The sequence below is a fragment of the Rhamphochromis sp. 'chilingali' genome (genome assembly GCF_963969265.1).
Source record: "Rhamphochromis sp. 'chilingali' genome assembly, chromosome: 13".
Lineage (NCBI taxonomy): Eukaryota > Metazoa > Chordata > Actinopteri > Cichliformes > Cichlidae > Rhamphochromis > Rhamphochromis sp. 'chilingali'.
Genome location: NC_137940.1, coordinates 8,727,809 through 8,754,184, shown reverse-complemented (window position 1 = coordinate 8,754,184; position 26,376 = coordinate 8,727,809). Strand labels below are relative to the sequence as shown.

The 26,376-nt window shown below is 43.2% G+C and overlaps 1 protein-coding gene across 1 annotated transcript in view; it reads right to left on the bottom strand.

Moving 5' to 3' along the window:
• Positions 1–20,429, bottom strand: part of LOC308408348 (uncharacterized protein) — a gene marked incomplete at its 5' end in the record, with an annotated part of 32,299 nt that extends 11,870 nt beyond the window's left edge. The window contains 6 exons of the mRNA XM_080900545.1: positions 8,375–8,519; positions 15,950–16,087; positions 17,701–17,970; positions 19,036–19,640; positions 19,913–20,024; positions 20,388–20,429. Of these exons, the coding sequence (XP_080756671.1) occupies positions 8,375–8,519; positions 15,950–16,087; positions 17,701–17,970; positions 19,036–19,640; positions 19,913–20,024; positions 20,388–20,429 (1,312 nt within the window). The remainder of the gene's footprint in view (positions 1–8,374; positions 8,520–15,949; positions 16,088–17,700; positions 17,971–19,035; positions 19,641–19,912; positions 20,025–20,387) is intronic.
• Between the last annotated feature and the right edge of the window lie 5,947 nt (positions 20,430–26,376).

The following is a 26,376-nucleotide window of genomic DNA, read 5'->3' as shown; positions in this document are numbered from 1 at the left end:
TCTTTACTAATTGTTTGGTAACGCTCATTATATTAAACGAGCCTCTGTCAGTTACCTTATGCTCATTTCTATTCTGGGACCTAAAGTAGCTTTGCATGAGTCACACCTCTTGTGCAAAGCTGCCTATCATGCAGACCTTCAGTTCAGCGTCTGCCTGAAACAGGAACTATTTAGTCAGAGGCACCTCAGCTGATGAACCACCATGTCCTGTCATGCCTGTTAAGGATTTTAAACAAGGTGTAACAAGTTTCTCATTCTTAATTGGAAAAGACGACTTCTTATATAAATCTGTTCATGTTGGAGCTGAAACGTGATCTGGAATATGAAGCAAAGATAAGAAGGACATCTCAGTAAATACTACGCTGTTAACGTGCTTAACCCTTTAGAGCCGATCGGAGCGGGAACGCTCTGTTATGCGTAACTATTTTTAAATCCCAGTAGCACTGCAACCACATAAGCTAGCGCAAAAATTTTTTTTGCATATGAAACCGGAGGAGTTGTACTTACATCTTATGCCATCAGCTTGTCCTAGGTCACGGTTTCCTTCCACATATAGCTTTGCAAAAACTGCATAAAAAGCGCTTGCAGGAACAAAAACATAATATTCCAGAAACACGCTTTACCGATCCGATCAGCTGTCCATAACACTTCCTACGTTGGAATAGACGTCAGCGCGAACTTTTGCATTTCCGCCATTACCTGCCCGAAACCGGAAGTGACGTCATTTTCGCGGAAACGTAGTCTTTTTTGCGATCAGGGCCTCAGGGCCTATACTGCTCTTTTTAAAAGGTATCTTTGACTTTATGACTTTCTGTGTCGTTTCTGGGATGCTTAGGACTCATATTGCACTGCTGGAAATAGTTTATTTTGATGCATATGCTGCTTTTTTGCAAATTTGCAGTATAATATTTATTTTCGTTTTTCCTGCAGTGTATAAAAATTGGTGTATTTCAAAAATAAAACTATGAAGACACTCAAAATAAATTTCCTGTGGTGGGAAACTATTTTGTGCAACTTTTTTGTATTTACAGTTTTGAGGGATAAGCCTCTTAAATTTCTCTAACTACAAATATATGTTAAAAAATCAAAAACGATTTTCAATTTTTTTGTAGTTTATTGCACTTTTTTGCAATTTATGTAATTACTATGCACTTAATGAATACATATTATTAAAATCTGGGCTATAATGGTTGTATTGATGTATAGCAACTTGAAATGCTCCCAAAAATGGCTCCACAGCATGTAAAAATATAATATAAGCTCTGGCGGACTTGGTTCTATGGTAGGTCTTAAAGGGTTAACTGACTTAATCTCTAAATCACTGGATATGTAAAAACTGTCTCTCTCTGTTAGTATGTGTGAGGATTTCCTAAAAGAGGAAAATGTCAGCAGTCATCAAATACCAATGAAAACAAAGTTGTTGCTCTGTTATTCTGCTGGTGTGACCCAGTAGCTTAGTGGTTAGGGCTCATGTCTCATGGGTGCAGATGCCAGGAGTAGTGATTCCCCTATTCTGATTCCTAGCTGGCTTGAGTATTTGCTGCCACTGCCTTATTTTACTATATTTCCCATCTCGCCTCATTTAATCTCAGCCCCATTTCATATGTAATGGGGCAAAATAGGAAATATTAGACCTTCTCCTCCACCAGCTCAACAAACGTGAAGCTAACGAGAAGCTAACTTAATGCTAAAACAAAGTGGCATCAGCTGCACTGTAGCTTAGAAGCGCCACGGTTACAAACACATACATATATTCTTTATATTTATATTCATTTCTTTTTTTGTTCATGTGGTCTTGAAGAAGAAGAAAACTTCTATTATTTCTGCGTTTTATCTTGCCATCACATTGTTTTTCACAGTGAAAACATTAAAATCCAAGCAGCTCCTTTTCTGGGACATAACACAGCACACAACTTCACGCTTTAAAGATCTACCTCCAACAGGGGCACTACAAAGATAGCCACTGTTTGAAAGAGCCTTTCTCCTCGTTGCCAAACAAAGCAACACAGTCAATTTTCCAGCTTTGGAAAAAGGATTAAGTCTTGTTCCTTCACAAGATTCCATCTCTTGCCTTGAACTGGTAACGGTAAGAAGGGGAAAAACAGAAGAAAACTTGGCCAAACGCTGCCCCACTGTAAGGTCACATTCAGCAGCGGAACCAGAGGAGGCTGTAAATCAGTGGGTTCGTAGTAATGCTACGGCGTTTGTGACACTCCCTTTTAAAACTATATGAAGACAGTTGAGGTGTGCAGAGACTTCTCCCAGGTGCTTCAGATTTCATGACTAGACACAACATTGCACTCCTGACACTGAACTGCACCAACACAGGCAGGATATAATTGCTGTTTACATTATTGTTGCCAGCTCTCCCTACTAGAAACCAGGTCAGTGGAATTTAGGTCAATTTTGTCCTATGTGTAAGACACTTAAAGAGTAAAGTACTCAATTTCCTGTTTATACAAACTTATGCGGAGAACTTCAATCTCCCCACAAAACCTCTGTTTTCTTGGAAACCACTTTTTTTTCACTTCCTGTCACTCTAAGCAGTTCGGTCCTCGGCTGCCGCCTGAGTAGCGGCAGCAGTCACCGGATTATTATCTTGTATCTCTTTCAAATTAAATTCTCTGAAAGGAACCATCTGACAAATTAAGCTGGAAGCAGCTGGCATTGTGATGCCCCTGTTGGTTTGAATGGGTTTCCTCTACCAGCAGTGGGTGGGCGGTCCTGCTGCTAATAACGCAAAGAGGGGCTAGGGGTGAGAGAAGGTCAACCAGACTCTGAGGAAATGAGGCTCTCGAGAAATAACTGGAAAATACGTTTTCCAAAAGGAGGGGGAATTGAAGCCAAACTATTGTTTCATACACTGTTTGTCTCTCTTTTCTGTCCCCCCCCCCCCCTTCTGTTTTTGGATAAGGGAACCATCTCGCACTGCTCCTTTGTACCTCAGAGCTTGAATCCGCAATGCTTTTCCAAAAGCTCAGCACACTGCTGCACCTCACACTCTCAGGGATGTTAGAACAACATTTGGGGAGCCATATCTGCCGCCATGCGTGAGCCCTGTGCTGTAGGTCGCCAAAGCCTGCTGTGAATCAGAGGCTTGATCAGGTAGTTATGTTGGCTTAACTAAATTAAAAGCAAAATATACTCTTGGAGAGAGTAAATGGCTTTATCTGAAGCCAAACCAGCCGTGATCCCATGAACTCATTATTCACAAAACGCACGGCTGCCTGCATGCAATGCCACAAGGACACGCGCGCTGTGCTCTGCTCTGCATGTGTGTGGCACCCTCTTTGTACAAAAATAAAGCTTCAAGCTGCTCTGTTGAATAGGAGTTGTGTGCTCATGCACACTAGAGATTTCCTGTGGTCTAGTCTAGCGATATTGTGGGTCCCGGATAAAACACGATCAGGAGGCCCTTACAATGAAACATGTGAGATCTTGGCACGCCAGCTTAGGCCCAGAGAATTGTGTCAAAAACAAAACACGGCTTCGGCAAAGGAGGCCAATAAAGACGGAGCATTACGCTAGTCAGTGGACAGTAGAGATGCATCATGTGCGATGGAAAACACCTGATGCATGCAGGCTCCCTCGAGCGGGGCTAAAGCAGAGGACAGGGCCAGGGTCAACAGGTGGATGCAAAAGCACACTAGAACCTGCCATCGAGGCAAATGCTTTTTCTCCTCTGACTGCTTCCCATCTTGAAAGAGTCACTTCTGGTTCTCATTCCACCTGAGTAGTTTAACTCTTCCACGCGTGCCTTGTGCAAAGAGGGCCCCACACAGATTTAGTTAATGGCTCTTTTTCTAGTCCCTGTGAAATTAGTGCTTATTTGGTTTCAAAGACGCAGAATTAGTCTGCGGTTCCATGAATGAAGAAAAGAAAAGATGGAGCTTAACCCTTTCCTGTGCAGGTGTGTTACATGAAACAGAATGTCTCTGGTCGTCTCACGCTGAAGGGGCAGGTTTCTGCATTATACATTTATATACAGCTGCCTATTTTTAGAGGTTTGACTGAAATGCATTTACCCTTTCTGTTGACAAACTGGTATGGTTATTCAGTGAAAGATAGCATTGGCACACAGTTTATTGACACTTAAAATAGACGGCTCTGCACCACGTCTGAGGAAATACATCACTAAAGTAACTGGCTTGCACTGCTGCCAATATATGGACCAATTTAGAGCCTGAGTTTGTTGTAGAATATCAATCAAAACTACAAAAAACTCTGATTTATCATCATAAACGTTAGTTTAAAGTTCAAATTTATTCTTACTCAGATTTTATAAAATCTTAACAGTAAAAACTATTTGGACGACTTTCTGTGACACTCGTATTTATTTTTGTACCACTGACTTTCTTACAAAGTTCAATGAAAACATCAATACCCTTCTCATATCTGTTTATTGAAGACTGTAAATTGAGTGTAACGGCATCTCAGAATCAGGCCAAAAGCTAACATGTCTGCCAGCACTTTGAAAGCGTACTATTACATTACTGTGTATCTTGACTGTTTAATCTCTGCAATCAGTAGAGTCTGCGGGAAGCCACTGCTTGCCTGCACAAAATAGCCGGCACATAACGCCACCTTCAAACTACAGCCAATTGCTTCTTTTAGCCTAAAAACTGGAAAAAAGTGCAAAGTTTTTAGAACAGCATTACAACTATGATGCCATGTGATCAATTTTCTATTTAGCTAGATATTTAAATAAAAAAATAAACATCAAAGCTTCTCAAACACCAAGTTAAATGACGATTAATCTAATTTGTTGTCTGTTGAAAAAAACAATGCTCATATTAATGCATTACTGCAGCCAGTATCTGACAATGACTTGCACATGCACATACAAAGAAACATGCAAAATAATGTTCCAATCCAAGTAACCAGACCCTTCAAGAAACCATACCATTTGTTTTATAATTGCGGGTTTCCCTCAGCAGTCCCATGAATACTTATCTCAGACTCTAACAGTAATGGAGAATCATGTAAGATGTGATTGATGAACAGCACAGGAGGCATCTCATACCATAGACTTCACCGACTCACCATCTTTGGATGTGGCACTGTCTCAGTGGAACCGCAAGCAAATACAACGTGTGATTTAATGTAAAAAGAGTGGAGGTCAGAGGACATGCCGCATGCATATGGGATTTTTCCTCCTCTAAGTTCAATCCCCAAAGCAATATAAAACAAACCTGCTGAAATGTTAACTGCACATGACTTCTGTACACAGAGTTGGTTGAGCAGCCACAGTATGCTACTGTTCTGCATGGCAGCATGGCCCTGTGGGAACACTGCACCGCTGGGAGTTTTTCAGATCGTCCAAACTACATTTCCTCTGTGCTGGGTCAGTCAAGCATGAGCTGATGGAGTTTTGTGGTGGGTTTTGTTATTACTACTGTTATTAATCTGGGCTTTGAAATGAAAAATGATGTTGAGGATGAAAAGGCACACATTTACTTTGTTATGCTGCGCGTCCAACGTATCAACATTCACTGTAGATTGGGCATTTTATGGGCAACAAAGAGTTTGTTGAGTTTGCCGTTTTTGGTTCCATTTAGGCTTTTATATGAAGAGTTTGAATCAGTGCTCGATGATTCAACTGTAAAAATACAAAATGTAAAATACACTGCCCTGACCAAAAAATCCATCCAGAGTTGCATTAATTTTCCACCAGGATCTTTACTACAGTAATATTGGGAGAATGACACCACTGCATAAATTCATCCCCAGTACATTCCAGAGATTCTACGCTGGGGTTTAGTCCGTGTGTGAACCACTCTTTCGCAGTTTGAGCCAAATGACTCCTGACATTTTCATTTTGGAATATATTCCTGCCATCTTCGTCTGTGAAGGTTCTCAGTCATCCAGGTCATCGTAGTCTAAGGAGCTTGAAAAGAAAAGTGACTGGACTTCTTTAAGTTGCTTGAAGACGTTTTACCTCTCCTCACCTCCCCTATACATGCAATCATTGCAATAAACAAAAATAACTGATCGTAACTAGGTAGGTAGTTGACCTTTGGCCTCGTATGATGTTGCTGAACCTAGACCTGAGCACCACCAGATCACAACACTGCCCCCACTAGGCATGGTGAGTCTGTCGCTTCATCCTCTTGACTTCTTCACCTGATGCACCCACCATTTTGGAACAGGGTAAATCTGGGCTTGTTAGATCACATGACCTTCCTTCCCACTTTCGCCAAAGTGCTTGCTCATAGGGGGTATTATGATTGTTGAGTTTTTCTCAGTGTGTATCATTGTAGGTTCTACTTTAAATTATAAAGTGCTTTGAGGTGCCTGTTGTTGTGATTTGGCGCTGTATAAATAAAACTGAATTGAACTGAACTTCAGTCATTTTCTGGGTTTGACATAGGGTGATAATTTAACCCTTCTGAATAGGGCTGCTCAATTAATCGAATTTTAATCACGATTACGATCTGGGCTTTCAACGATCATTAAAAATGACAGAGCCGATTATTAGCCCCTCCCTCATGCTTTACTCTCGCGCTGCTCCGTGTGGCAAATCAAGCGCACTGCTCTGCATTTCGAACACGCGTCACAACAATTAAGAGGACCCGAGGGAAGCTCGGAAAGCTAAGCAGAAGTTATTTGGAGAGGAGAGTGACTGCCGTTGGTTGAAAAGAAAGGTAAAGAAAAAAAACTTCAGTGGTGTGGAAACATTATGGGTTCGCGGAGTCAGACGTGGATCAAGTAGACACAGTGTGTAAACTTTGCTATGGTGTCGTAGCTGCACCACAGAGCAACACTGCAAAGTTCACATTTTTCATTTATTTCTTATATTGCAAACATTTGCACTGTTATCAGTATTTGCACACTATTTTATATTATTTTTTTAAAGTCATTATTCAATACATTGTTATTCTTAACCCTTTAAAGCCGGTCAGAGCAGCATGCTCGTTTTGTATAACTATTTTTAAATCCCTGTAGAACCTGAACCGCTAAGCTAGCACAATAAATTTTTTTCCATATGAAACCAGAGGAGTTACATCTGATGCCATCAGCTTGTCCTCGGTCACGGTTTCCTTCCACATATAGCTTTGCAAAAATTGCATAAAAAGCGCTTGCAGGAACAAAAACATAATATTCCAGAAACACGCTTTGCCGATCCGATCAGCTGTTCATAACACTTCCCACATTGAAAAAGACGTCAACGCGAACTATCGCAAGTGACGTCATTTTTGCGGAAAATGTAGTTTTTTTTACTTGTAGGCCTTAGAACTCGAATTGCACTGCTGGAAATAGTTTATTTTGATGCACATGCACATTCTTTGCAAATTTGCATCATAGGATTGTTTTTTTGTTTTTCCTGCAGTATATAAAAATTGCTGTATCTCCAAAAATAAAACTATGAAGACACTCAAAATAAATTTCCTGTTGTTGTAAACTATTTTTTGCAACTTTTTTGTATTTAAAGTTTTGAGGGATAAACCTCTTAAATTTCTCCAAGTAGAAATATATGTAAAAAAACAAAACAAAAACGATTTTCAATTTTTTTTGTAGTTTATTGCACTTTTTTGCAATTAATGTAGTTACTATGGACTTAATACATACACATTTTAAAAATATGGGCTATAACAGTTGTATTGATGTATAGCAACGTGAAATGCTCCCACAAATGGCACTACAGCATGTAAAAAAAATATATATATAAGCTCTGGCGGACGAAATAAATATCGTCAAATAATCGTGATCTCAATTTCAGTGAAAATAATCGTGATTATCATTTTTGCCATAATCGAGCAGCCCTACTTCTGAATGACCACAGGATGCACCTTCTGGCATGGTTTCGTCAGAAATGAGAAGTTACTCGCTGTATCAGGTTTAAATAACATGCTGAAACATTAATCGCTGCATTAATCAGCCGAGAGAAAACTGTTACCTATTTGCTTACTGACTTTTTTGGCAGGGCAGTGTCTAAACATGTGAGTCTGTTGATGACGTTTGTTTTATTTTCACTGGATATATTAGGACTTCAGTTATCTAAAAGCACACTGTTTGTTTCTAGAATATGATTTTTATTATAATTAAGGTGAATTAAATTACTTTCCTTTGCATTCATATTCTTTTTGTTATCTTGGTATATTAGGAAAAAAAACTTCAAACTCATTTTACTGATTAATAATATTACTTATCTCATTGATACTGAACACAGCAAACAGTCAGTCATTGTTATCTGCTTTTAAATTCCATCTCTCTAATCTCTATAAATTGCTGCCTTGGCCAGGATTGTGACTAAAGCCTATATGCTGTTTTGTAAATATTTCTAGGCTTAGAAGCAGTTCAGCTCTGCCAAATGAACTTTTCCAAGCTCCAAACAACACTACTGAGCCACAATAATGCAAAGTCAATGAATTACCTCGTATTACCCCAGATGACACCAACAGAACCCAAATGGAGGAGTTGCATGTCAGGAGCAGCTGCCGGTTTGGAGAAAGACACCTGTGTGGATTAAGCTCTGGTGTCCGGTTGAGTTTCATTCTCCCAATGGCCTCGAGCCTAGACTGATAAATGATGCACATAACTTACTGACACACATCTCACAGACATGCTGCTCTGATTTCAACCTGGATCCAAAATAGAACAGTTAGGTCATGTTCCACAACTACTGGGAATAAAGCAGGACTGTCGTAGTTAAGAATGGACTTGCCAAAAGTTTGGACCTTAAAAAAAAAAATAAAACCAATAAAGCAAATAAGGCACTATTAATCATAAAGTGTTGGCAACTGTTCTGAATGAGTTAACAAAAAGTGTGTGAAAATCTCTTGCATTTTTCAAGCCAAGCGGTCATTTTTTCCAGTTCCGCAAATGTGATCACTTACAGCTTTATTTCCGATATTAAAAACCATGTGATTCTGAATGTTCGTCTACACAAGCAGAGGAACAAAGAGTGGGCTAAAGCTCAACTTTCAGGTATAGCATGGGGCTTTTGTCCCCCCCTAACTCTTTCCAGGCCGTATCTATCATTAAAATACAACCTGATGCCATATTCAAAATGTTGCAGAACATTCAGTGGAGAGGCCACCTACAGCTCTAGTATGAAACAATGATTTCAATGATTTGTTCTGTTTTATCTCAGTTCCAATAAATGTGGTTCTATGAAAGTTGATATTTTTAAGAATAGGTTTAATAACTTCAGCTATAATTTTGTGTCTAGTTAAGTAAGAATGCTACGTTTTGCTGGAACTCCCTTGGACCTCCAAGGATAAGGAGATTTGATATTTAAAAATCAATTTTTATTTATTTATTCATTTATTTTTAATCATTTTGGCCTCATTAAATTTCACATAATACTCTAGGGCTTAAGACATTTACATGTAACAGATTAAACCATTTACAACAAAATAGATCAGGAACCTTTCAAAAAGCATCCCTAAAATTAAACAACCGTTCCAGGGATTGAACAAATCTGTCTAATGATGCTTTTTAAGTGTTATTTGTGTGTTGGGTTATTCTAATTTATTTACATTATGTGTTGTAAAAATTCTAAACTCTCTTCTAAACTCGTTTACTTGGCATTAAACTGCTGTGACTAACTCAAAAATAATGGTTAAGTTAGAGGCTAGAGCTAGTGAATTTTAGGTATTAAGAACAGAATATTATTAGATTCAAAAGAACCAAAAAGAAAAAAAAAACATCTTTTAGCAGCTCAGCATTTTTAAACCATTTTCCTTTTTAATTAAATACATGACAATGGAGAGCAACAGGAAATATGGAAACAAAGAATGGGGTTTACATGACACTAGAGCCACTGACTAGGCTTCAAGCTAGATTGTTATGGTTCCCTGCCATGTGTTTGAAACCACTGGGCCACCAGGACTCCGCTTTTGATGGTTTTGTTTGTGGAATGAAACAATGTTTGTCTTTGATGAGTTTGTGCCGTGGCACCAATAATAAGTAATAAACCATGAGGGTGGCATCTTTACGTGATCCACCCAAGAAAAGCTGGAAAAAAAGAATAAAAACACAATACTCACACATAGTTTTGGGAGAAGTCTAAAAATAAGGTTTATGTGGCTGCTTAAACAAATCATCACATCTTACTGATTTTTTTTTAGCCTTACATGAGTGTATTAAATGTTCCAATTCAAGCCACTAATTACAACATGCCTAACTAGCTCTTTGATAAGGAAGTTCCTTACATCAACTTTACCAGTGAAATAGTCAACATTCAGTACATTTTTTACACAGAACGTTAAACACTGTCTGAGGAAAAAAAAACTGTATATGCATTTAAGACCTATTGAAAAAAATCAATCCTCAATCGTATTCTCTAACTAAATTGTATTTTAAATGTATTTAATGTATTTTAAATTATATTTCAAACTGCTGTGGTGAAGAGAGAGCTGAGCCAATAGGTGAAGCTTTCAATTTCCAAGTCCCTCAGTTTTAGAAAAGAGATTTTAGATATTATTAGAGTCACAATTTTAAAAGGCTAAAATGAGCTTCCTCTTTAGGGTGGCTCAGACATCCAGGAGGTTCAGGCTTCTGGTTATGATGCCTTCTAGATGCCTCCCTTTGGGGATTTTCCAGGTAGACCAAACTGGGAGGATGTGGGGTAAGACTCAGAACTGGCTCGAGAAATTAAACATCTAATCTGTGTTTGGAAAGCCCGGATCCTTAAGGAGGAACTGGAAAGTGTTGCTGGGGAGAAGGATTTCTGAAATACTCCGCTTAGCCTGCTGCAACTGCAGCTTGACTTCAGATAAGCAGAAGATAATGCATGGATGGACACCAGTGCCATTTTGCACGATTCATACCATTGCAACACTGAGTAACACATTGCTGAGTATCACTGATGTTAGCAGTGCTAGCACCAGCAGCCATTTTTCCTTGCAGTTAAACATGCCTGGTACAATTACTCATTGCTTGCTCAAAACATATAGGCACGGAGAAGAAACTAAACCTCCTGAATCTGCATATAGGACACAAGCAGTGAAAGAGAATTTTTTTAAATCACTATTTTCTGTTGCCTACATTGTAGAGGGTGACTTTGCCTCCACACCTAAACAGTAAAACGAGTACAGCCAAGGGTTACAGAGGGATACAGCAGGTCGGAAAACCATAAGATCTGTGCAGTGGCTCAGAGTGGGGAAAAGAGTCACAATTCACAATAACTTCTGTTGTGAGCTTCAGTAAGTTTTCTCAGTGTATAGGCTGTGATCAGCTGTGATATCAGCAGTTTCATGAGCCATCATGGCTGATGTCTATGCCCTACAGTGACACCATACTGTTTATATTGTCTTTACATCAGATAGGATAACGTTGGAACTTGAATTAACCTAAGCATCATCAGCTTAAATGCAGATATATGTCCACTACTGCTAATGCAAACTAATGCAAAACTACCCAGTATTTTCAGGCAGCATTTGAATAACACAAAGTTAGTAAAGCTTTATTTGTTTTGCAGGACATTTCACAAAATGAAAACGCATAATTTATCAAAAATAAAATCCCATGTAACCTTTAAATCTGCAGTTTATCAAGTGTCACTCTTTGCCTTTAAATCTAACCTCTCGTCTTCCTCTCTCTGTTCTCGCGCTCTTTTCTCTCCCTGTGAAATACAGCAGCTGGACCTTTACCGACAAACTGCTCAAAAACAGTTTGTGTGTTTGCTGATGTTTGTTCAGCTGATAGAAACGTTGAATTTGAAATTACCTGCCACTTAAAAAAACATCCCTTCATGCTTCCTCCCCTTCTGTAGCACTAGCTAGATTCTGAAGTAGCGCAAACATAAATTATGGACACCTGCGCTCCTTCCAGCTTAAACCCTATAAATGATACTTTAAAACCACAAGAAGTAAAAAGTAGAGATATTTTTTTTAAGGAGTAAAAGTGAAAAGTTAAAAATAAATACACAAGTAAAGTACAGATGCCTAAAAATTTTAGGTACTTCCCACCTCTGTATATGGTAGGGCTAGTGGTTGTGCAACATTAATACACTGATAATAAAACATGCATAAAATTTCAAGCTTAGCTGAAAAAAATACATGCACACCTTATTAGTTTTTAAACCATCAGCGTGTGACTATTTCTTAAATTAAAGAGTTGTAAGTGGTAAAACTGACACATCCCATCATCCCATCGCCACCAGCATGCCATGGCAGATTTAAAAACCTGCGACACTAATTAAGCTTGCAAAGGCTATTGGTTAAAATGATTTTTGATCCAAAATGGAGAGAGGGCTGGAGAGAGCATCAGGCACAATTTAAGGCCAAGTTTTACCACAAGGACATCCCAGTAAAGGCAGGAATGCAGCTATGAAAGAGCCAGTAATCTAGCAATATGAAGATATGCTGTTCAACCCTTTAAATAATTTTGCTGCCAACCAATAATTTACTGACCTGTCACCAAGTTATCAAGGAGATTTCACAGTGCTGACTTGCACGAACCCCCCCAAGTATTGTTGGATTTCCTCTCGAAACACACTATGCATAAGGTTTACTTTAAAGTTAACCACATTTGTCTCACTTGAGTTTGTCCCACTATTACTTTCATGTTATAAAAATGTGCTGCTGTCACAATCTGTAATCCACAAACTGTGGAAGAAAACAGTCATTGCTTTACATTTATTTTTCCACTATGCAACAACTTTCCTCCACTCTGGCCTTAAAAACGGTAAGCATGGACTTCTTTGTAGTGCTAACTGGCATTGAGGGCTCCTGCCGCAAACACAATCCAGCCAGCGACAAAGTAGTAAAGCATGAAAAAGTCAGGCGGGGTAAAAGTCTGTCACTAAGATTACCTGACTGACTGAATTAAAGTGAAGAGGGTTAAGTAAACAGTTAAAGATGACACATGGGTGCTATGTGAACAGTTCTCTCTCCTGGCTCCGTCCAGGGCTGATATACTGTAAAAGGAGAAACGTGAGACGGTGTGTGTCTGCAGCGGTAGCAAACAACACAACATAAATCAAGTCTGTGATGATGTCATTAGATTCCTGTGAGAGTAGCAACATTAAAACTTGCACAGCATGAACGCAGCCCTGAGAGTATATTCCCTGTGCAATGTCTTAATTTTATGTTTGTAATGTGAAAAGACAGAAAACCATCCTCGAGGCTTCTGGTCCGGCAGGATCCACCATTCCAGGATCCAGTGAGAGCACATCTGTTTCACATGCAGAGCTAAGACTGTGGCAAATCCTGGCTTATTTCGATTTGAAATTAAATTTATAAGCCATGTTTATATTCAAAATGTTTATGCTATGGGCTTGAATAAAACTTGAGTTCTGCAAAATCTTCAAATAAATGACTACAAAAAACAGCTGTGATGTGCCTGCCTACCTACTGTACACTGGGCTTCATTTACACATTGGGAAGATATTTTTGTAAAAAACCAACTGAATCCCTGGACTATATTTGTCCCGCAGTTTTATCTGCATTACATCAGCTACAGTAATTTCTAAAGTATGGCAGGCTATCCAAGTTTTAAAATTGGGGCATCCATTTTAAATTCAATAGAGTTTGTTATCTTGAGGCACAAACATTTCGTTGGATGTAGTCATCTTGGTTTTCAGCGAGACACACAGCTTTTATCTGCAACAAAATACAATGCATAATGATATATGTATAGTGCTCTGCACTGAACCGTGAACCATGTGGCTTGTGTGGTATGTCAGGATTATTGTCAACAAATTCCACAAAAAGCCAAAACCACAAGTGTATTCATCCAGCTGTGCATTAACATTCCCACCCTGTATGTGGAATTCAGTCCCAAAAGTAAAATGAAAAAGTTTGATGCAGTCAGACTGAACCCCTAACTCCTTCCAGCTCCATAGTGCAAAGCCGGCGTGTAGTGATGGGTCGTTCGCGAACGAAATGGCTCTTAGAGCCGGCTCTTTGACGTGAACGACGCGAGCCGGCTCCTTATCGCGAGTCGTCACGTGGGTTTTTTTTTTTTTTTTTTCTTTCTCTCAGCCTCTCTCTCGCACTTTTTTTCCGCTTCACTCTGCACGCGAGCCTTGTGCTTTACGCTGGGCAGAGGGGGGAGGGGCGGTAGTTACACTCAGTAGCACAGGAACAGAGCCAGAGAGAGCGAAAGAGAGGCAGGGACAACAACATTAGAAAGGTATAGTAATCATCCACAACTATTTTCGGTTGCAGATGATAAAGGATTGAGAAAGTTTATTCATGCAGGTCCATATGACAGAGAATATGCATGTTCTTTTAGTTTTCATATTATAATTTATATTTAATTGTGTTGTGGTTTGCAGTGTTTTGTGTTCTTTTCACTTTAAATTTGTGAAAGGAAAAAGCTGAAAATTTAAATAGTTAAAACTTGAAATGTGAATAGTTGATTTTTGTATTATATGATTTATTTATTACATTTTATGTGGAGTGAATAAATAAAAGTATATTTACGGTGGCCCCTAGAGACAAAGCACATACAAACTTCAAATCACGTACGAACTCTGAAGCATGTACAAACTCCAAAACACGTAAAAACACGTACAAACTCCAAAACACGTAAAAACTCCAAAAACACGTACAAACTCCGAAGCACGTAAAAACTCAGAAGCATATAAAAACTCAGAAGCACATAAAAACTCAAAACACGTACAAAAGACAACAGAAGTGCTCCAGGATGCTGGGCGCAGTGTTGAGCCTTTGTTATCTTGTGGCTACACAAGCCAGCAAGTACCAACGACCGGATTTGGTGTGTGGTAATAACAGGTAAATGAACTTTTTTTTAAATTATTTGAATATATATATGAGTGCCTGTGTATAAATATACAAACAATACACACATGCTTTCAATTGTGTAATTTAAGTGATCTAGTAGCTCTGCTTTGGAAGTTCAGTTCATGCTAGAAATGTGTTTTGGAGTTTGTACGTGTTTTGTCTCTAGGGGCCACCGCATATATTTATATATAAACATATATAAATAAAACCACTTGTTTTTACGTTAGTAATTCCTTTTGTGCATAATTTTATATTATTGTTAATAATAAATTAATTAAAGCAACAAAACAACCTGAAGAGCCGGTTCGGAGCCGAAAGAGCCGGCTCTTTTTAGTGAGCCGAACCGAAAGAGCCGGATCTCTAAAAAGAGCCGGAAATCCCATCACTACCGGCGTGATGTCCGATTGCAACAGTTTGCAACAATGTGAGAAATGCACAGGTATAGTCTTGTGAATTCACAGCTCCATACTGTTTTTACGCTGCCTTCTTACCTAAACCAGGTCATTTCCAACAGTGAGAAAGCACATGATGTAAAATATGTTCTGCTGGATGCTGTATACCACTGAAAAAGTCACTGGGTTGAGTTTAAACAAGTTAAAAAATGAAATGAGTAAAATGAACTTGATAATCAACAGGATGTTAGCGTCTGTTTTTTCTGCATTTTCAGATTGAAATGAGTAAAAAAAAGTCTGTCTTTAACTTTACAACATTTAACTTTTTTCTAGAGGACAGTCTCCTTCCAAGAGCACTGAAAAGAATTCAAAACTGTCCACATTTGACAGACAGGCAGAGCTTCACATGTACACTCACTGACCACATCATCAGCCAGACCTCACTAGTACCGGGTTCAGAACTGGTGCAGAGATTTTTAATAAGGTCCTCACAGATTTTGGTTCATATTGACATGATAGTATTGTAACGTTCACAAGAACCAGACGGTTGGGTCTCAGTTTGTCCGTTTATTCGGCACATACAAGCGGGTTGCTAACTCAGGGGAGAGCGCCCTCGTGCTACACCTCTCTTCAGCCTGGCACCCACACAACACGGAACCCAGGTCCCCCCTCCCCTTCCTCCACACCACCCTCCCAACTTCCTGCAGCACAACCAAACATGAATCTTAAAAGAACAACAACAGTGTGCAAAGATAACCAACATGTACAATAACACTTAACCATCGTTACACTGCCCCCCCAGCAATAAGTTCCTCGTCCCCGAGGGAACGACACAGTCTCTGAGGCGGGGTGGTAGCCTACGTTCCCTCCTTGACCTCCTGAGCCCCTGAGGTGGGCGCGGAGCGTCGGGGCTTTGGGGTGAAGAGTCCGAGGGAGGGGAACGCAGCCCCGGTCGGGGGCCCCTCTGAGCAGGGTCATGGACGCTCTGTACACGTCCCTCTGGAAAGGAGGGGAGGGACTGCCCTCTGTAGGGGGCCATCCGGTCTCTGTGCAGCGCTACTATCCTCCCCCTAGGAGGCAACTGCACCCTGTAAACAACCTCCCCCACTCGCTCTAGGACGCTGCAAGGCCCCACCCAGCTGCTATCCAGTTTAGGACACCGTCCCTTCTTTCTCTTTGGGCTGTAGACCCACACCAGCTCCCCAGCACGGAAGTGCCTCCCCTTAGTGGTGATGTCATAATTCCTCTTTTGGCGCAGGCCTGCCTTCGCCAGCTGCTCCCGGGCGTAGGAATGTGCAGAATCCAGCCGGTCCTGCAGCTTCCTTGCGTAGTCCCGGCCTGGTGGTGCTTCTGGCGCGTCCGGGGGCTTCCCAAAAGCCAACTCTGCAGGAGTTCTCAGCTCTCTCCCTAACATGAGCAGGGCAGGCGTACATTGGGTGGAGTCTTGCACTGCCGACCTGTAGGCCATGAGGATAAGGGGAAGATGGTAGTCCCAGTCCCGTTGGTGTTCTGAGGTAAGGATGGCTAGCTGCTGGGCCAGCGTCCTGTTAAACCTTTCCACCAGTCCATCGCTTTGGGGGTGAAGTGGGGTGGTGCGGGTCTTCTTAATCCCAAGGCGGTCACACATGGCAGCAAATACCTTGGACTCAAAGTTACGCCCCTGGTCACTGTGGAGGGTCTCTGCTGTTCCAAAGCGGCTGAACATCCCCTCCACTAATACATCAGCGACAGTCTCAGCCTCCTGATCTGGGATGGCGTATGCTTCCGGCCACTTGGTAAAATAGTCCATGGCCACAAGAACATAGCGGTTTCCTCTGTCTGTGCGAGGAAATGGGCCCATGACGTCCACAGCTACTCGCTCCATTGGAGCCCCTGCTGGTTGCTGCTGAAGCTGAGCCCGGGACTGGTCCTGTGGCCCTTTGTGTGAGGAACATGCATCACAGCTGCGGCAAAAGTCCTCCACATCCCTCCGCTGTTGACCCCAGTAATAGCCCTGGCGGAGGCGGCGGAGAGTCTTAGAGACCCCAAAGTGGCCGGAGCCAGTGCTCCCATGGCAGGCTTCCAGCACCGCTGACCTCAGCGACCTTGGCACCACAACCTGCCACCTCTCCTCCCCCGTGGCAGGATCCTTCCAGGCACGCTCCAACACCCCCTCCTTCAGCCTGAGAGCTGCAAACTTGGCCCATAGCCCCCTGGTACAGATGGAAAACCCAGTGACCTCATCCCAAAGGGGTTGCTCCCCCTTCTCCAGCCACTGCAGGACCGGCAGCAGGTCTGTGTCTTGTTCCTGCCGTGCCCTCCACTCCGCTGCATCCACCACCAGAAGAGCCCTGCAGGCGAGCTGTGCTGCTCCGTCTATTGTCGTGAGTTTCCTCTCGCTTCTCACAGTAACGGCAGCCAGCTGCAGCACATGGGCGGCGAGAGAGGGCGTCTGCGTTAGAATGGTGCGTCCCTGCTCTGTGCTCCACAGTGAAATTGAAGGCTTGGAGCTCCTCCAGCCAGCGAGCCACCTGCCCCTCTGGCTCCCTGAAAGACATCAGCCACTGAAGGGCAGCATGATCAGTTCTGATAACAAATGCTGTGCCGCACAGGTAGTACTTAAAGTGTCTCACCCCTGCCACCACAGCCAGCAGCTCTCGTCGTGTGACACAGTAGCGCCGCTCACTCCTGTTCAGGACCCGACTGAAGTACGCCACCACCTTCTCACCTTCCGGCCCAACCTGCGACAACACAGCTCCCAGCCCCACATTACTTGCGTCAGTGTCCAGGACAAAAGGCAGGGTGGGGTCAGGGGGGGCGAGGACTGGGGACTCTGTCAGCGATTTGCGGAGGGTGTTGAACGCCTGCTGACAGTCCTGGGTCCAGATGAAGTCACGGTCCTTCTGCAGCAGGTGGAAGAGTGGTGCGGCTATGGAGGAAAAGCCCTTCACAAACCTCCTGTAATAAGACGCCAGTCCTAGGAAGCTTTTGAGCTGTTTCTGGTCTGCTGGTGTGGGCCACTCGGTAATGGTGTGAATTTTTTCCTCCAAAGTGCTGATGCCCTCACGACCCAGCTTGTGGCCCAGAAACTCCACCTCCCTCCTCATGAAGTGGCACTTGTCGGGATGCAGCTTCAGGCCTGCAGCCGCCACCCTCTCCAACACTTGTCTCAGGGCATCCAGGGCAGCATCAAAGGAGCTCCCGTGCACTAGAAGATCATCCAGGTAAACCAGACACCGTTGCCGTGGGACGCCAGCCAGCACACTGTCCATAAGCCTCTCGAAGGTCGCAGGAGCGTTGCAAAGACCAAAGCTCAGGACTTTGAACTGCCATAGTCCCCTGTTAGTGCAGAAGGCTGTCTTCGGTCTGGATTCCGGGGACAGTGGCACCTGCCAGTAGCCACTCCGCAGGTCCAGGGTGGAGAACCAGGAGGACCCGGCTACTAAGTCGAGAGACTCATCAATCCTGGGAAGGGGGTAAGAGTCCTTCTTCGTCACTTTGTTGAGTGGTCTGTAGTCCACACAGAAACGCATCCTAGGACTTTTTTTCTTAGGCACCATCACCACCGCGGAGGCCCACGGGCTATCAGATGGCTCTATGATGCCCGCCTTCATCATTTCACACAACTCTCTGTCTGCAGCCTCCTGATGAGCCAGGGGCAGGCGGCGGGGGCGCACTTTAATAGGCTGGGCATCCCCGGTCTCAATGACGTGCTCTACCAAGTGTGTCAAGCCAACATCACTTTCTTTCAGGGCAAAAATGTCACTAAACTCTTTTAGTACCTGCCATAGACTCTCTTGCTGCTGTGGAGTCAGCCCCTCACAGTTCTTTGACCAGATACTCCTCACTGCTGAGAGCCTCTCCTCCTCCTCCGCTCGCTGTTCTGCTGGCGGGTCTGCAGGGGTCTCTGCGGTGGAGGTGGACGCCGCGGCAGATGCTGTGCAGACCGGGGGGGGAATAAGCGGCACCTTCTTCCCATCAGGGAGTGCGAGGAAGCCTTTGCCTAAGTCCAGTACACCACCAATGGCTCGTAAAAAATCCAGCCCAAGGATGCAGGCGTCCTGCACGTCAGCCACCCAGGCAGCATAAGACACACCGAGGTCCCCCACCTTGAACTGGAACACTCCCCTCCCCCTCATTGGGGCCAGATCACCGGTCACAGTCTTAAGTTGCACATTAGTCGGTTGCACAGCAGCTCCGGGTGGGACAACATCGGGTCGGACCAGCGTTGCATTGGACCCCGTGTCCAGCAGGGCCGCACAGGACACCCCCGCAATCGTCACTGGAACATGGCAAAAGCCGCCAACCTGGGTCCAGCCCACAGCGATGGCCGCACCAGGTGGGGGTGGCGGTGGAGTGGGGATGTCGTTCTCCCAGGCCCGTGTACTCCCGCCTACACGGGCCCATGGGCGTTTCCCTGAACCGCTGCAAGCTTGGGGCACTGCCTGATGAGGTGTCCGACTTGTCCACATCCCCAGCAGCTCTGCGGTCGGCGGTGTGGGCCAGCCCGAGGGGAAGGCGACTGCAGCGAAGCCGCCTGCACCAAACTGCACAGGCCCGCTGGCGTCTCCGTCTGTTCCACAGGTGCTGACACAGCCCTCACCACGTGTGCGTCATCAGCGCCCCCAGAGGATCCCGCAAGCATCTCCCTCTCCAACGCTAGCTCCAGGGCTGCACTGAGTGTGGCCGGCCGAGCAAGCTGAGTTTGCATACGGAGCTCTTTAGGGCTCAGGGCCTGCAGGAACTGGTCCCGAGCTAACTCCGCCTGCACTGATGGTGGCATGCTGTCATACGCCCTCCGGCAAAGGCACTCGACTTCATGGGCCAACATGCGGAGGGGCTCACCTGGCAATCTGCGTCTGTTGTGGAACTCCGACCTCAGCAGCACTGGTTGGTTATACTGCCCGAAGCGCCTCTGAAGTGCTCCGACCAGAGCATTATAATCTCCCCTCTGCTCCTCGGTTAGCAGCAGCAGGCATGCAGCTGCATCCTCACACAGGCACAAAGCCAACTGGAGAGCTTTATGTTCCTCAGACCAGCCAGCTGCAACAGCTAACAGCTCGAACTGTGCGAAAAACACTTCCCATGGCGTCTTGCCGCTGAACTTAGGCGTTTTTATATGCGCTGCAGCTTGCTGGGCGCCGCCATGTTTGTTTACATCACGTGACGGCGCGCCAAGCGAGGTCGACTCCTTCCCGCCGGAATCGCGGCCGCTGTGCGAACAGTTCCCGAGCCTAGTCAAACCTGGAGAAAATCCAGCCTCGGCAGACAGCCGCAGCGCCATTTCCCTCACTCCATGGGCGGGCGAGCGCGGACGAACCTCCCTCTCCTCCGTCTCCTTCTTAATCCTGCCCGGCAACATCCTCGTCCCGTAACGGCAAGCGTAGCCAGCAACAGGGTGTCGGGCGTTCTGGGGTTCTTTTTTCTTTCTTCACTTCTGACACCAATGTAACGTTCACAAGAACCAGACGGTTGGGTCTCAGTTTGTCCGTTTATTCGGCACATACAAGCGGGTTGCTAACTCAGGGGAGAGCGCCCTCGTGCTACACCTCTCTTCAGCCTGGCACCCACACAACACGGAACCCAGGTCCCCCCTCCCCTTCCTCCACACCACCCTCCCAACTTCCTGCAGCACAACCAAACATGAATCTTAAAAGAACAACAACAGTGTGCAAAGATAACCAACATGTACAATAACACTTAACCATCGTTACAGTATCGTCAGTGTTGGGAAGGTTGCTTTTAAAATGTATTCCATTACAGAATACAGATTACATGCCCTAAAATGTATTCTGTAACGTATTCCGTTACGTTACTCAATGAGAGTAACGTATTCTGAATACTTTGGATTACTTAACATATTATCATGCATTTTACAACTACATGAATGTACTATTGCTGTGTGATTTATTACTATTACTGAAGGTCCACGGCTCCGAACCGTAGTAAAGGGACCTCTGACTAATACGGGTTCCGTGTCGGGCTCGTAGCCGAAAAATAGCTTTACTTTGTTGTGTGGGTCAACTCTGCTTGCGAGAGACAGAGAGAGGTGTTGAAAGGCTGCTCCAAGGGAATTTTAGAACTTAAGTAAGCTTCGGAGGAAAGCGCGAACAAAGCGTACAGTCGAGTTTTAATAGCTTACTTACAACTTGGCTCGTCATGTACTCTTGTTGGCTGCAGTGGTTATTATTATATTTACATGCTTCCAGCTCCCATTTCTGCTTGATGATAACTCTGATACTTTTCGACTCTCCTTTTTCTCCCACCTCGTGCTCACAAACACATAACGAGTATGGCAGTCCATTCTCCCTGCAGCACGGACTACACTGCCCATGATGCTACATTCTTTAGAGCTATACCTGTAGCATTCTGCCTATTAGCTTAGCACAACAACAACAACAAAAAGGCACTCTCTCACCCAGGAAACACGCCGAGCGAGAGCGTTCACCCTGTAACCATGGCAACCGCAACGCTGCCGCCTGGAACTACAGAACGTAGCTGTCAAACAAAACCCAAACAGTCCTGACCCAACAAAGAAACTGTATTCTAAATACCACCTTTTTAAACGGTACCTGTAACGGAATACAGTTACTCATATTTTGTATTTTAAATACGTAACGGCGGTACATGTATTCCGTTACTCCCCAACACTGAGTATCATAGTCGTTGCAGATTTCCTGGCTGCACATCCTTGATGTGAATTTGAGAAGGTATAAAGTTGTACTTATTAAAGTGTAGCACATTAAAAATGTGTATTAATGAGTGTATGAAGAATGTATGAAGCTGTCCGTATTTCTGGTAACAAAGAAGCAACCCAGTGCCACTCTGGAGTTCATCCATGCTCACTTTTCAGAAAAGTCAAGTTTGAATAAGCAGGCAATAGTTTGGAGGCATTTATTGCTTGTTTTTGTGTGACTTGTTGATAATAAAAAACATGCGGACGGTCATCATATTTATTTTCAAGCTGATGTTAAAACTCAGATTTAATAGACAGGTGTTGTGGTAACCCACCAATCTAAGCAGCTTCCTCTTCCGTGCTGCAGGCTGTCTAGTGTCACAGCACAGTAACCAAGCCGCTGCATGTGAATAATTCTGATATGAGTCATCCTCTCCTTTTCTCACAATTACCAATTAGGAGAAGAAAGGGTCCTAAAACGCATCGTTTATAAGTTCCAGTAGTGCAGACATTAATTTTTGCCCAAGTAAAGCTGTCTGCTTGAGTTAGACATCAGGGTACAGTTCAGAGGATGACAGCAGCAGGAGGGCTCGTGCCACCGCAGAGCGTTGCCTTTTGAAAGGATTTGAAACAGTTCAGATGACACGGAGGGGGCAGGAAGTACAATAGTGATGGCAATGCTCTTCAACACTGTAATCCTATTGTCAAGTTCAAGGATTAAAGTCCTTTCATTGTGTTCATTATTTTTTATGTGTGTATGAGTGCATGTGGAGGGTGGTCAGAGGTGTGTGTGTATGTTGGGGGGGGTCGTCTTAACGGTTGATCCGAGAAAAAGGCCCCCAGTAAATTATAGGTCAGTCCCTTTGAACCTTTGATGGCACCTGCTGCTGTATTGCAGGTTTTTATGTTGCACCAACAAAACTCTGAAAACAGAAACAGGAAAGAGCAGAGATACCCAAAATAGTTGACAAGGACCAGAATTGACCCTGCAGGAAATTCTTCATTTCCTTCCAATAGGGGGGTCCAGAGAAGGATGAGGCATTTCAAATATTTTGTTTTGTTTTCCTTTGACATAAACTCACACTTTAAAACACTTTGCAGTGCATAATTCACCCATCTACACGCACAGGTGTCTGCACAGCTTCTATGTAAGGTGCCATTAACAACTTCAGATGGATGTCTTGCTCCCAAGCCCTTGAGCCTGCGATCATGTAAAGGAAAAACAACAAGCAAGCAACCTTGGGTCTTATCAGAAGAATAATATGCACAGGCCTTTCTCAAGAGGTCAGTGAGGAGTTACCAATGACACCAATCAGCCCAAAGTAAGAAAGCAGTCGGTGAGCGTGAGCGTCAGAAAAACAGAATATCATCAGGATGACATTTTAGTTCAGGTCAAGATGTGAGAGAAAAATATATTAGTTTCTATTTTCTAAAAATAGTATATTCACCAGGTAATTGCAGAGATTTGACGAAGTGTTAGCAAAAACAGACAGACTGCCTGGACAGTCGGATAAATTCAAGTTATCTGAGACCTGAAAGTAGCCAAGAAACGTTTTACACTGATCGCATTGTTTAAACCACCGCAGGATGTTCTAAGCTCATTTTCAAACAGAGATTGAGAAGGTGTTAATGCATCCATCCCTCTTATTTACATACTTAGGAACTCAGTAATCTCTCAGTGGAAGTGGCTTCTCTAGAGTCTGTGGCAGGCGTTCACTCTGCTGTCTTATTACAGTTTTTCTCAAATGTTAAAACACAAAAGCCAATCCTCTAACCCAAATGACCAGTAGTCTAAACACATTTACTAAATGTAGCCACCATATTCCAGTACCATAAACACATGTCACATGAAGACACAATTCACAAAACACAACCCTCTGTACTCATAAATCTAAACACATTTTTCCTTGCTAAAACACATGTTGCAAAACAACTCTGCTCATATCCTCAAATGAAAGCCCATGTGATGCAAAATGCTTGCCACAGTCACCAATCTTTGAACACAGGGAACACACCTGGCGTCATTCACTACACACAATGACTCAAAATTGAAGACACTTGTTGCTAATGCTGTACCCACATGTAAAAGCAAGTTCAGAGTGCACAGTATGCTGAAGGTTCCAAACAAATACAATGGATGAAGGCAGAGTCAGGGGAAGAGGAATTTGATGCAGAGGAGGGAGAAGAGCTGGCCCTGGAAGAAGAGGAGCAGGCCAATGAGGAAGAGGAGTTCAAATGAGAGGAGGAAGAGGAGCGACCAACGAGGAAGAGGAGAAGGCCAACATGGGAGAGGAGAAGGTCCAGGAGGGAGAGCAAGACAACCTCGCACCATCATTACGGACGAGATGCGAGCAACAGCTCAGCGACATGATGCCGCACAGTGATTGTGGTGTGTGTGTGGTGTGAATAACGTAAATAAAAAAACTTCACACCCTGTTCATGTTTTCAAGATTACTGTTGTGTGCAATAGATTCTGTTTTTGCATTGAGTTGTGTTACAGTAGTGTACGTACATGCAGGATTTTCTATAGATTTATACTACTCATATGAAACTCACAAATCTAAATGCCTAATCCTCTGCAGAGATCTACGACGATCCGTTACTGTATAGCTTCTAAAATATGCATTGGCAGTTATGAAACAAAGAACCTTCTCACAAATTGAGCATTGTGTTTTCAATTGTTTTGCTGTAGTGTGTAATGCTGTGTATAGTGTTTACAGTTTTGACAGCTTCGAGCTGCTCTCTTGGTGTGGGAGTTTGAGTTTTGCAGTGGGAAGGTGTGGTTGTGTTTATGTAGCTTTAGAGAAGGGTGTTGTGTTTGGACATTGGGGGACCTGGTGGTAACGTTTGTGAAATGTGTTTTAGCATTTGAGAAAAACTGTAAAGTGACAAAATGTCTGGAGCTGCTTTTTTTCTTTTTCAGATTTATATTGTCACTTTGCCTTTATTGATGGTACAGTGCAGAGAGTGGACAGGAAACCAGAGGAAAGAGTGTCGGGGGAAATGACACTCAGGAAATTGTCTGGGGCAAAACTGAACCCAGGCCCCTGCACAAGCCTACAGCGTAAGGGTTCCCAGCACATCTTGGTGAGCTATAGGTGCGCTCTGAGTTGGTTTAGCATCAAAAGTAGTTAAAAATGGCCAATTATACCCTGGACCCCAGGGGGTTAGACTTTTTTTTTTTTAAAGTAAACCAATAGTTACTTTTCAAGTAATTAATTTGTTTTAGAATCTTGTAACTCAGTTACGTTTTTGAAGTAGTAACTAATAACTATAATTAATTACTTTTTCAAGGTAACTTGCCCCAACACTGATTATACCACATTTAGTTTTTCTCCAGATGTGACACGCTTGAAATGAATAGAGTTTAAGCAGATGCCTGTTGTAAAGTAATTTTTAGCAACTTGGATATAAAGAGTAAAACACTCAAGTAACATGGCTGCTCTGGATAACATTCCGAATTAGAGCTCCATTAGCTAAGCTATTAAAGATACAATAACCAACTATAGACGGCCATAGTATGTCCTCTTATTTGCTAAAACTCTGTTATACATTTCTGAACATGCAAGTCATCTACAGTTTTGCCAAACCAATACATTATGAGCCTCAGTGATCCAGTGGTGAATCCAGCCTGGAGCCAGTAAGATTGGAAGGCACTGCCAAAAAAGGGAAAAGAGCAGTCATTGTAAGCTGTGAGTTTAAGCAGGTGGAATAAAAACTCCTATTAATTTCAATAACTCTCTGGAACACATTAGAGTAAAGAATTTTTCTATTTCACAGAACATATTGATACTGTAATAAAAGCCATTGTTTCGGGGGCCAAGTAGCCAAAATAGCTTATTATTAAGTGATTCCACGGGACTAGGAAATGATTGCCCTCTCTGTGCTGCAGTCAACTCAGCATGATGAACATCACACAGATGAAAGAGGGGGGGAGTGTTTTGGTCCTCACATGAACAGGTGGGAACATTAACTGCAGTTGGCAGGTTGTGCTAACAAGCTGGAGGGTGTTTGGAGGCTTTTTGAGATGTGTGTGCCTGCACTGTGGCTAATTAATCACAGAGCACTGACACAGTTAAAATGAGGCAAATGGCTGTGCTTCTCCAGGAACAGAGGAATAAATGGGTGTGTGCTCTGTAATTGATTCCTCATTTTCACAGACTTCAAACGCAAACGAGAGTTTTAATCAGATTACAGTTCTGGATGATTCCAAAAGAATCGGCCAAATTAAGAAATATTAAACTTACTCCTGGAGGAGCGCGGATTCTCTTCCTGACAATGTTGGGAATATAATGACCTTATGCTAATAATGCCGGTAAAAAAAGGAGAGAGATAAAAGATCCCCCTCAGGGTTTTGAGAAGTGCTGTTTTGGGTTAGATCTTCTTTTATGTCTTTGGGTTTGTTTTACATTTATTCAAAAAGCAAGCAAACTTTTGGAAACTGGAATGCTCTCGCTGAGCTGTATAAAACTGCAAGAAGGAACGCAAAGAGAGGACGACCTCGTAGCACTTATTGAATTCCCACTTTATTACTTGGTTTACATAGTTTTAAATGTCCGCCATCGCAAACATCTGCCATCCATTCAAACTATTTAGTTAACAGTGATTTAAGGCTAAACAAAAGCAAAGGAGA